The sequence below is a fragment of the Pygocentrus nattereri genome, chromosome 12 (genome assembly GCF_015220715.1).
Source record: "Pygocentrus nattereri isolate fPygNat1 chromosome 12, fPygNat1.pri, whole genome shotgun sequence".
In the NCBI taxonomy this organism is placed as follows: domain Eukaryota; kingdom Metazoa; phylum Chordata; class Actinopteri; order Characiformes; family Serrasalmidae; genus Pygocentrus; species Pygocentrus nattereri.
The window spans coordinates 7,507,068-7,519,579 of NC_051222.1; the positions used below are offsets into that span (position 1 = coordinate 7,507,068).

General features: G+C 41.0%; 1 protein-coding gene across 2 annotated transcripts in view; it reads left to right on the top strand.

Annotated features, from left to right (window-relative positions):
- hecw2b (HECT, C2 and WW domain containing E3 ubiquitin protein ligase 2b) overlaps positions 1-11,596 on the top strand; it is a 55,591-nt gene extending 43,995 nt beyond the window's left edge. For both annotated transcript variants that reach the window (XM_037543422.1, XM_017713999.2), the window contains exons 19-29: positions 1,272-1,381; positions 3,005-3,125; positions 3,230-3,343; positions 4,442-4,594; positions 4,684-4,782; positions 4,874-5,003; positions 5,437-5,583; positions 7,169-7,283; positions 7,751-7,836; positions 8,022-8,134; positions 9,743-11,596. In XM_037543422.1, coding sequence (XP_037399319.1) covers positions 1,272-1,381; positions 3,005-3,125; positions 3,230-3,343; positions 4,442-4,594; positions 4,684-4,782; positions 4,874-5,003; positions 5,437-5,583; positions 7,169-7,283; positions 7,751-7,836; positions 8,022-8,134; positions 9,743-9,854 — 1,300 coding nt within the window. In that variant the 3' untranslated portion in view covers positions 9,855-11,596. The remainder of the gene's footprint in view (positions 1-1,271; positions 1,382-3,004; positions 3,126-3,229; positions 3,344-4,441; positions 4,595-4,683; positions 4,783-4,873; positions 5,004-5,436; positions 5,584-7,168; positions 7,284-7,750; positions 7,837-8,021; positions 8,135-9,742) is intronic.
- Positions 11,597-12,512: the final 916 nt, after the last annotated feature.

Consider the following 12,512-nt stretch of genomic DNA (forward strand, 5'->3'; position numbering starts at 1 on the left):
TAATAAACTCCTGAATATAATGGATATTTAGTTGAAGGTTACTTAAAGGCCAACTGACCATTTACAAAGCATCTATAATGAACAGTCTAAGTAACATTCAACTTCAAGTTCAGTGGCATTTAATGACTATTCAATTGAATGTTATTTAAATATATACTGAACATTTACAATTAATCTACAGTGGACCATCCAGATAAAGTGTTACCAAATTCTTGACCAAAACTAAAAACAAAATGAAGGATTTTGGCCAAAAACTAAACCCAACAATGAACAGAAAAAGTTCTGTAATATATAGTTTGCCATTTTATTTATGCTTTTAAATTAATGAAATAAGGTGATAAACGCTATGCTGGGAAAGAGAACTATTTCATTTTAAACAACTTGATTAATAATATTATTACAAATTGTGAACTATTGAAAAAGTGATACTGTGTGGATTCCCAAAGGCATTAAAACCTGTAAAAAGCGGAAGTGGTTTAATTTTTTAAATGCTCATAGATGTGGTTTTGAGACCCCCGTTCAACAGACTAAAGTTTCACCAGCTGGAAGTGCTGGCAAGCATGCAAGTCACTTTAGTGTTTAGAGAAGAGAATTTACAGAACAAACAGCCATGAACCTAAGCAGGCTACAAACGCATGCGTTTACAGTTACAGTAAAATGAGAATGAGAAAGGTTTATTACCAAAAGATACTTAGATTTCCATTAAAGAACATTAAATCAGATATTGCTAAAAAAACATGTTAGTTAAAGATGGACTGTTTCACAAAGATGCACAAAAGTTTCACTCTTGATCCGCTGCGGCTCAAGCTGTTTGAACACATGCAAAGGCGATAGAAACATAAAGCATTTTTAATCAGTATTTCTATTTTTCACTATCACTATAAATGTTAGATTTCAACACTTTAATGTAGATCACTTGCATCCATTTTCAGCAGAACTTTTTCATTGGAATTCCAGTGCATCCCTAATTATTAGTCCTGTTTTAATTGGATTTAGTGCAGTGCAGTTTGTGAAATGTTTAATAAAACGTGTTCATAGTTTTTGAGATTTACTCTTTAATTGTGGTGCTACTGGTTCTTTTTTGTTTGTTCAAACTACAGAAAACAAAATATTGTGATATGTAATACGTAATACTGTGGTAAAGTATCATGGTGTTATATTTGTGCCATATCGTCCATCCCTACAGTCCGCTGTTCATGACCGTGACATAACAGAAGACTAGTCGACTAAATTCAAAGTCAACGACTTACTCTCTTTCTTCATGTCTTCAGCCTGTTCGAAGAGGAAGTGATGTCGTACGTGCCTCCTCATGCCTTACTGCACCCTAGCTACTGCCAATCCCCACGAGGCTCTCCCGTCTCCTCCCCTCAGAACTCCCCTGGTGAGAAAAACGATTTAAAAACCAGCCCTGATTCAAAAGTCCTTATTACATATGAAATTAGCCTTTAATTGGTCGTGTGAATGGAGCTGAAATCACTAAAAGTCCTAGATTTTCATGGTGATTTACTGTCTAACCGTCTACAGTTAATGCTGTCATTTTGCTGTTCTATTTATATGTATTAAACTATGTAATTATGCATAGTCATGTGCTAAAGTTTCAATGCTCATGGTCAATTTTTATGTATTTGATGATTTGAAACGAATCGACGAAGTGAAAATAAGTAACACATCCTCTACAGAAAACACGTCTGCACATTTCAATCCAAAATTACTGTTTATTTGCTGAATTAAACAAATGGGGGATAAATACAACATAAAATGGGGCCCGTTCAAAAGGTCTAGCACATTTTATATTTTGTTTTCTTTTTTTCAGTAAGTTAAACTCAGCAAATAAATAGAAATTAATGTGCAAATTTCACTTAGAAAATTGAACTGGGGTGTTGAAAGTTTTGCATCTGACTGCAGTTGTGGAATTATTTACGCATACATAAAATTTACATATGGGCATGATTGAGTCTGCAGTTTTGTTTATGTTAAACAATGGCAAAAACATGGCAAAAAAGTTTGCATCAATTTACATTTACTTCAAATTTACATAAAATGTATTTCTACTTACAAACACAAATGTGGTATTTTAGGAAAGTTTACAATCTACTCCTAGAATATCTCTATTTGTTTCGATGAGGTAAGTCAATAGTTTGTGATTTCACAGCTATAATGCAGCATTTTTGGACAGCTACAAAACAAATCCCCTGTTATGGTTGTTTTTTTATGAAACATGGGGCTAGGAGTTTAGATAATCTTTACAATTTGTTGTTTAGCATGGTGCCAAATCAATCTGTATAGTATATCCGTAGGGCATCATTTTACTGGGTGCGAAAGAGAGGTCTACTTATTGTAGTGGTTTGACCTAAATCTTTTTGACACTTTCAGATTGTCCAGTGAAGGTAAACCCTAGATTAGTCATGGGGATTTTCTATCGTGTCAGTGATGTATACTGGCATGAGTTTTAGAAGAAAGTGGTTCGGTGGCGTCCACTCTTGCATTAATACATTTGGTTGGATAGTGTAGTGGTTAACACCTCTGCCTTCTACGCTGTAGACTGGGGTTCAATCCCCACCCTACACTATACCAATAAGAGTCCTTGGGCAAGACTCCTAACACTGCCTTCGCCTTCCTGTGTAAAAATGATCAAATTGTAAGTCGCTCTGGATAAGAGCGTCAGCCAAATGCTGTAAATGTAATGTGACAATTTTAATTAATAATATTTACATCCGTTTCACACTTCTTTTTTGTCCTTCTTTTACAAATGTGGTATGCATGGAAAGTTCAAATCGGCACTTTACTTTCAATAGAATTGTTATGCTTCTTTCAATATGAGGAAGACGTAATTACAAAATGATAACATGCTTTAGTCATTGGCAACAACAACTGGGGTTTTACTTATAAGGTGGTAAATATGGCTGGTAAATGATTACTGTAGAATTTGTAGCTCTTATGTCGAGTACTGTAAAACGAATGAGATTTTTCTCGGCAGATTATGACTAGGTTTTCTTCATCTTAGGCACACAACGAGCCAATGCCCGCGCTCCTGCCCCATACAAACGAGACTTCGAGGCCAAACTCCGTAATTTCTACCGCAAGCTGGAGACGAAGGGCTATGGACAGGGTCCAGGAAAGGTCAAGTAAGTATTTGTGCAGCTGCAACACAAGAAGATCTCTAAATTTCAACTAACTAATAAAGCTGCCTTGAGCATTCTCATACAAATGCCTCTCTGTCTTTCATCAGACTCATAATCCGCAGAGACCACTTGCTGGAAGATGCATTCAACCAGATCATGTGCTACTCCAGGAAGGACTTACAACGAAGTAAACTTTATGTTAGCTTTGTTGGTGAGGAGGGGTGAGTGTTTGAAAACTGAAAATTCATGTCTATCTTTAAGGACTAATATGAACAGGAAGCTCTTTGTTAACTTGTGCCATATAGTGAAATTACTCACTTTTGGTTTGCATGAATGACTGAGGCCTAACATATTGAAGGAAAGTTTAGAATCTACAATTATGAGAGAATATCTCTCTTATTGTCTGCTTTAATTATACCTGCTTATTGCCTTAAATTATACTTACCAATCCATTATTTTCTAGCAGTAATAAAGTAAACAGTGTATATTCAGTTGCCACTTTATCAAAAACCCCTGTCTTATAGCTCCACCTTGCTGATGGAGGCCATCATTTGATTCATAGATCCTCTAGTCCTCCATAAAAGGTCAGTTTCCAACCACAACACAGCTCTTGGCTGGATATTTTGGGGTATTTGACCACTCTCCACCTAGCAACTCCTGCAAGATGGGGTTCGCAAGTGGCACAACCGTATAAGCATTGACCTCATAATCAGATCTCAAGTTTGATTCCTGTTGATGCCACAAAGCCAGGAGTCCAAGACTGTATGTTGAGCTGTCCAATAAAGTTTTATATTAGCTTAAAATATTCAATAACACATATGTACAATCAAAGGTTCTAACTCTTCACTTTTAGCCATTGTGCTCTCATTTGTTATTATTGTATCAACTTGACTACCAAAGCAGTAGCATTGCTGTGCTGAGCTTGATTCACCACCCAGATATTATCTGGACAAGAGTAGCCCTGTGGTCAGAAACTGACTAATGATGAATGGAGTAGAGGGGGGCTATTAAATTGTGCAGCATCTAAAATGTGGAGCTATAAGGTAGCCAAAGTTCATAAAGTGGCTCTAATAAAGTGGACATTCTGTGGTGTAGATTCAGCAGATCGATGACACTAGTGGTAACACTGGAAGGTAAAGTCTGCAGAAATTCAGTCATTCAGTATGAGCCATTGTCTTTTTCATGAGCCCATCAGTGAGACCTTTTTTATAGATCAGCCAAATCTTTTCAGGTTTCAAGTCAACATTTGCATTTAATAAATAGAACTTTAGGCTGAACGATGTTATTACAAATCAGTGATGCTTATTTTCACCTTATAGGCTGGACTACAGCGGCCCATCGAGAGAGTTTTTCTTTCTTGTGTCGAGGGAACTCTTTAACCCCTATTACGGCCTGTTTGAGTACTCAGCTAACGACACCTACACCGTCCAGATCAGCCCCATGTCCGCCTTTGTGGACAACCATCATGAATGGTCTGTAAAACTTCATGTTATACTCAGAACTGATATCGCCATTTCTAATCTTATGCTGTAGTTACATTCATGTTCTTGTGTCTGTTCAGGTTTCGCTTTAGTGGGCGTATCCTGGGTCTGGCTCTGATCCATCAGTACCTGCTTGACGCCTTCTTCACACGACCCTTTTACAAGGGGCTGCTGCGCATGTGAGTGCTGCTCCACAGACATGGGAACTTGTTTCTCTCATTTATTGTCGACATGGAGCACTAAACTCTGTCTCTTTCTCTCTTTCTGCAGTCCATGTGACCTGAGTGATCTGGAGTATCTAGATGAGGAGTTCCACCAGAGTCTGCAGTGGATGAAAGACAACGACATTGAGGACATGCTGGACCTCACCTTCACTGTGAATGAGGAGGTGTTCGGACAGGTTAGCTATTTGTATGTGGTGTATCCAGTAGAGTATTTAACCAAGTAAGAAGTTAGGGCTCCTGAGTGGTGCAACAATGTAAGCTTTAGGCTTATCGCCAGAAATATCGTGAGTGCATCTCCAGCGATGCCACAGCCATCTATGGCTGGGACTTCAAGAGAGCCCAATTGTCTCTGGATGGGTAGGATTCTCAGTCAAGCACACTGTCCAATATCCTTGTATTACTAGCAATTTAATAAAATTGCGGTGGCACTTCACACATCTTGGAGGAGCATGTGCTAGCTTTTACCATCAGCTTGGTAAGATCATGTGATAGAGGGAAACGTAACGAATGGGTGAGGAATTATCTGCAGTCAAAATGGGGGGAGAACTGGGTTTAAAAAAGGGTCCGTTAAGAAGAGACTTTGTAGGTTGTGTCTTTGTGTATTTACAGATCACGGAACGTGAGTTGAAGCCGGGAGGTGCTAATATCCCAGTTTCTGAGAAGAACAAGAAGGAGTACATCGAGCGCATGGTGAAGTGGCGTATAGAGAGGGGGGTGGTCCAGCAGACAGAGAGCTTGGTGCGAGGGTTCTATGAGGTACAGCAGAGGAGATTCTCCTGTCAACATAAAACTATTGACAAACTAGTAATATGAGAGTTAATGTTCATACAGTGATACCAATAGTCAATAATTAATTGCTCCCGAGTGGCGCAACTATCTAAGCGTTGGTCATATCATCATGAGTTCAATCCCTAGTGGTGCTACAGCCATCCGTCACCAGGAGTCCAAGATAACACAATTGGCCTCACTCTCTGGGTGGGTAGGATGGCTCATCTCCCCATCACTCAGCGCGATGGTAGTCAGCGCAGGTGCCTGTTAGCTGACCTAACAGAACTGGCAGTTGGCACTTTCCTCCAAGCACGATCAACTGTCTAATGATGTTGTGTGAGCAGCAGTTCAAAAAGCAGCAGTGGCTCTTCACAGGTCTCAGAGGAAGGCTGTGTTATCTGTCGTCTTCCTAGTGCAGGTGTATAATATTTGGGGCGGGGGGTTATTTGGGGGCTTTGGGGTCCTAACTAGAGGGTGGAATTGGATATGACTAAATTGGGGAGAAAATTGGGAAAAAATACCAAAAAAATAATAATTATTTAATTTATGATCAATTCTTACAACTGGGGGGTCACAGTATCTCCAAAACTGTAAGTCTAGATTTCCCAGTCAGCAGTGGTGAGTTACCACTGGCAGTGATCCAAGGAGGAACAAACCACAAACCACTGACAGGGTGTTAGGCACCCAAGGCACCGAAGGCTATCCCATTTGATCCAAACAGAAGGGCAACTGCTGCACAAGTCACAGAAATTTGGAAGGAATGTGTGACAACACAGTGAATTGCACCCTGCTGCATATGGGGCTGTGTATTCACAGGTCGTAGTGCCCATGTTAACCCCTGTCCACCATTGAACGCAACTAAAACGGGCATGCAGGAGTTGGAACTGGACCTTGGAACGAAGGCGTTGGAAGAAGATCGCCTGGTCTGGTTAGCCCAGTTACATCACTCGGACAGCTGGTTAAGTGTGTGCTGTTTGCCTGGGAAAGTGATGGTAATGAGGAAGAAGACAAGCCAGTGTTCTGCTGGGAAACCTTGGGTCTAAGCATTCATGTGAACGTCAGTTTGACAAGTGCAACCTACCTAAAATGTTCAAGTACACCCCTTCATGGCAAAGGTATTATCAGAAGGTATTGCCTGATGGCGATGGCCTCTCTTAGCAGGATACTGCACCCTGCCGCACTGAAACATGAGGAACATGACAAGGAGCTCAAAGTGTTGCCCTGGCGTCCAAATTCCCCAGATCTCAATTCAGTCCGACCATCTGTGGGATGTGCTGGAAACACAAGTCTGATCCACAGCGGCTTCATCTTACAACTTACATCTTGCTGCCAAATATCACAGGGCACCTTCAGAGGTCTTGTAGAGACAATGCCTCATCAGGTCAAAGCTACTTTCGTGGCACACAGGTGACCAACAGCATATCAGGCAGGTAGTTGTAATGGTTTGGCTCATCTGTGTACATATGATTGTGTTGCTTAGGGTATCTTTTATATGAAAGTTGTAGATGGACACAAATCGGTATCACAACATATAAATCAAAACATCAAAAACTAACGGGATGTTTGAATGCAGGTTGTGGACGCTCGGCTGGTGTCTGTTTTCGATGCCCGGGAGCTGGAGCTAGTGATCGCTGGAACAGCAGAAATTGATCTGGGAGACTGGAGAAACAACACAGAATATCGAGGAGGTAATGCAGGACTGATTTTTGGAGGTTTATAAAACATTAAGGATACCCTTCACTCATGCAATACACTGTTAACTTGATTCATACTTGACTCATCATTTTCACACCAGTAGAATACATCAGAATAGTCACTGCCAAATATAAGTGAAATAAAAGACACAGTTGTGTTGATACAAAATATTTGTTTTATTTTTTTCAGTGTGTGTGAGATTTTCAGTGCAGTTTACATGCTGTGTCTTTAGTTTGATGTTCGAAGGCTCCGTGGTTGTTGCCGTGTGCATAACTACAATGTATAATTATGATGACTTGTTTGTTCTCCGTAAGAAAAGTGAACTTTATTTTCACTTAGTCAGCTGTTCAAATTTTGCATATGACTGTACATAATAACCATCTAATATGTGTACTGTATTTGTTACTGTATATGGATACAATCATGTATAACCACACTCACATATGCTGCTTGTCTCCAGGTTATCATGACAACCACATTGTCATTCGCTGGTTCTGGGCAGCGGTGGAGAGATTCAATAACGAGCAAAGACTACGGCTGCTTCAGGTGAGCTTCCACCTGATGTAATTGCCAAGGGCTTTTGTTGTCAGAAATATATTGCTTAGTTGAGAATGAATCTGGTTAAGTGTCCTCAAACACCTGATGGCCAGTGAACACACAAAGAGCTTAAAAAGTACTTGGAAAACGTGTTGGAGCTCCAGTATTTTACATTGTGCGTTTTTTTTTTTTAGTTTGTGACAGGAACGTCTAGTATTCCCTATGAAGGCTTCGCCTCCCTCAGAGGCAGCAACGGACCTCGGCGTTTCTGTGTGGAAAAGTGGGGCAAGATCACCTCTTTACCCAGGTACCTTCACTACTGATCCTCAGTGGTAGTGATTTAGTGATGACGTAAATGGCAGTTCTGCTGATTTTTCTAAATTCCTGCATAATTCAGCAGTTGAGGTGTAAACAGAGTCATTCGGAATGGTTTGGCGTGAAATCTCAGACATCAGGCAGTGTATTCATAAGCATTTTATGTCATAGTTTTTAGTTTTTTTTTCTGGGATGGAGCCTTAGGAGGCGTTAACGCTACCACCGCCATGTAAACAAATCTGACTTGACCACTCTAATCGAAAAAGCCCTCAGCCAGTTTGCACTGTAGTCCATGGAGTCACTAAATAGTAAGCTTTAGGATGTAACAGACCTGGGATTTTAAGGGGTCAGTGAAGTTTACTAAATTTGTTATATCTTCTGATATGCTTACAACGTTATGATACTGAACGTGCTGCCTAGCACTAATTTACAGTTAGGTTAGGGTTAGACTGAGTTAGGTTTAGCGTTTAATTAGATATTTGCAGTTGGACAGTTGAAGATAAGCTGAGCGGTTCCACTTTATATTGTCTCTAATAAATGTGTAGTTACACGTGAATAACATTAACTACTGATTATTTTGTCAGTGTTACAGATGGATTACAGAAGTACAGCCTATGTTATTAGACATGTCTCAACTTCAGTTTTGCCTCATGTAATTACATGTATAACTTTACACTACAGAAAAGTTCCTGTGTAAAGTTACACTTAAGTTACAGTAAGTGGGCAGTTCCTGTGTAGTTGGTATGTAGGTACTGTGTAATAATGGAGTGGTAATATAGACAGTGCTTTGAAACACATTTAATTCATGTCATTAAAGTTGCATGTTGAGATAAGGGGACGTCTGCTGTTCTGTCACATTACGGACTGGTTTAAAGCTGAATCTGGTTAGTGTCTCAGCACAAGCAACATAAATGCCACCTAAATGATAGGAAAGCTGGCAGATACTGTGTCAGTAATGCCTTAATGTATTTGTAATAAGGTATTACAAACTTCCTTGTAATGCTGGAAAGAAAAACTTCTGGGGAAAAAAACTGCTCTTCCAGTCTGATTACAAATGTAATTACACTTATGTTACTACCTTTGTGTAATTACATGAGAGAATCGGCTGTTACAACTATTGATATTACCTAAGGTGCATGTCTGCAATTCATCTGTAACTAAGTCATTGGTAGTTACATAATGTGACCATCATTAGTAGCTACATTGTTGTTCACATGTAACTACACAGTTATTAGAGACACTTAATATAAAGCGGGACCAGATGAGCTTATACAGTGGGTGCTCAATATAAAAGCGACATTGTCTAAGATGTCTAAAACTCATGATAACACTAGTCAGTAGTCATTAGGTGGCGACTAACCAGAAGGACTTGGCGCGTATTCCTGGTTGTGCCCTTGGTCAAGGCTCTCAACTCTCACTACCCAAGGCAGTGCTGCTTTGCTGGTGCCACTGTTCTGCTCCCAGACTGAATGACAGATTTCCTTTGTAGAATCAATAAAATATGCCATTACACTGAATTGCCCTGCACAAGACATCCACCAGGTGGCGTTGGAGGCCAAGCTGCAACTACTGACATGAAATAATTTCTTGTTTTCAACAGGGCTCACACGTGCTTCAATCGTCTGGACCTTCCTCCATACCCCTCCTTCTCCATGCTGTATGAGAAGATGCTGACCGCGGTAGAAGAGACCAGCACCTTTGGCCTGGAGTGAACTCCAATCTGGACTGATGCACTCACTCCCTCTCCATATGCTTCTTCAGGAGAGACTCGAAAGCCTCAAACTTGCGAGTTCAGTTCCTCTTGCTCGATGAAAACAAATGGTCACCAAAAGCACTTAGGATTTCTTTTGTGCACTGTCTTACTTTGTTAAATTCACGGGTGTGAAAGGCTTCAAAGATCAGAAAAGGTGAACCCGTACTACGGGTAAAAGCTCCCAGCTGGTTGGGAGAAGAAGGACTTTCTGGAAAGAAGACGAGAATAAAACGACTGGCCAGCCCAAAGCTGAGACTGGAGTGAATGTATGAAACGGCTTGAGAACAAACCAGCTCTTATGCTGGACAGCTGGACAACTGACCCCAATGACGAGCCCCAGCCAGAGCGGCTCCACTGCAATGACCCGTTGGATTTGAAACAAGTTCTCACGGCTGAGAAAGAAACCATCCGAGCATGGCAAGCTAGCATTGTCCACTCCTTCTGCAAAAAGCCTTTCTTTCTCTGACCACCACAGCAATGCGGTGTGAATGTACACGCGATACGTTGCAGAAGCAGCTTTGTAATAAATCGCAACTGCTATCTTAGATCGCCTCAAGCACGATCACAATCAGCTGGCGTCACGGGGCTGACCGACACTTACACCTTACTTAATGTACTGTAAGTTCCAAATGTAAACACTTCTCTTTAGTCATATTTATACGTTGCTATAGTTACATGTTTATACTTATCGTTTCGACACCACATTATTCAGGTAGGCGGACGGCCTACAACACAGACTGACCAATACACTTTTTTCACTACATTTGAAAGGGCACCTGTATACATAACACTTGGATATGGCATGTGTCCACTGAATAAACCATCTCTGAGAATGTGGAGAAGGGGTTTATCAATAAGAGAATGGTGGCTTAATTGTATGCAAACCATCATCAATCACTTTCAAACAAGGACAGATTTGGAATGTTTAATCTTTTTTTTTGGCCTTGTACGTTTTAAAGAAGAAACGAAGCGGATTATAAAGATTTGAGTCCATTCCTTTTTTATTTTGAAGCCTATAGGTGTTGTGTACGGGGCTCTTATCACCGTTTGTACTGGACACAGCTTTTTTGAATGTGCACACAATCTTCTTTTTGTCACCTCTTTCAAAGAATACGTCTTTCCAGGCCTGAGCCAAGAGTAGAAACCACAGTCGCTTGTACTCGCGCTCCCTGGATTTGTACCGACACTGCCATGACCTTGGACCTTCTGGATTGTACGCTTCCTTCGAATGTGTCGTAACGTCAAAAGTGGGAACACAATCGTAAAACGTACTGGAAAGAACAAACGAAGAATACAGACACTTGAACTCGTTCAGATTAACGTAGTGTGCCTAGATCGACTCCGACCAGACAGGTCCAAACCCACGCTACTCTTTCAGTTCAATGCTGTTATGATTCCATGTTTATACTTGCACCGAATGTACCAAAGGTTTTGGGAAGGCTTCGGCCGTCCTAATCTTCCTCGCTTTCTTCGTGTTTGTTGGACGAGAAACATTGAACTTCACATTCCTTTAATCACTCAGCCGTCCCTTCACTTCTGCATCGTGCTATAGTTTCATTGTACTCATTTTTTTTTCCATCCGAAAGTAAAGAACTGGTGAGCGAACTGTGTTGGTTACATTGTGGCTTTTCTGTATTCGTTTTCTTTTCTCTGGCAGGATACGTTTGATTGCTTAAATAAATGAAGAAATTGTAAACAAAATCTAAAATGACTGGTCATTTCAGAAGTTGTCTTGTATAAACATTTGTCTGTCAAAAATGTGCACATTTTATTGCATAACTTCTGTTCATTTAAGCGACTTTTTTTTTTCGTCTTTCTTTATAATCCCACAAACGGGGAAACTCCACCATTTAACCCATCCGTGAAGTGAAACACCACATACACACTAGTGAATACACACACACTAGGGGGCAGTGAGCACACTTGACCAGAGTGGTGGGCAGCCCTATCCACGGCGCCTGGGGAGCAGTTGGGGGTTAGGCGTCTTGCTCAAGGACGCCTCAGTCATGGACTGTCGGCACTGGGGATCGAACCGGCAACCTTCCAGTCACAGGGCCAGTTCCCTAACCTCCAGCCCCTGACTATCCCATATATACATTTCTATGTATATATATTTATCGGTGCACTGTGTCCACTCACTGTCCACTCTATTAGACACTCCTACCTCAGTCCACCTTTTAAATGTAAAGTCAGAGACGACAGCTCATCTGCTGCTGCACAGTTTGTGTTGGTCATCCTCTAATGCTTCATCAGTGGTCACAGGACGCTGTTGGCTGGGTGTTTTTGGTTGGTGGACGATTCTCAGTCCAGCAGTGACAATGAGGTGTTTAAAAACTCCAGCAGCACTGCTGTGTCTGATCCACTCAGACCAGCACAACACACACTAACACACCACCACCACGTCAGTGTTACTGCAGTGCTGAGAGTCACCCACTACCCAAATAATACCTGTGAGGGGTCCTGACCAGTGAAGAACAGGGTAACAGAGTATCAGAGAAACAGATGGACTACAGTCTGTAACTGTAGAACTACAGAGTGCAGCTATACAGTAAGTGGAGCTGATCAAATGGACAACGAGTGTAGAAACGAGGAGGTGGTCAGAATGTTGTGTAATCTG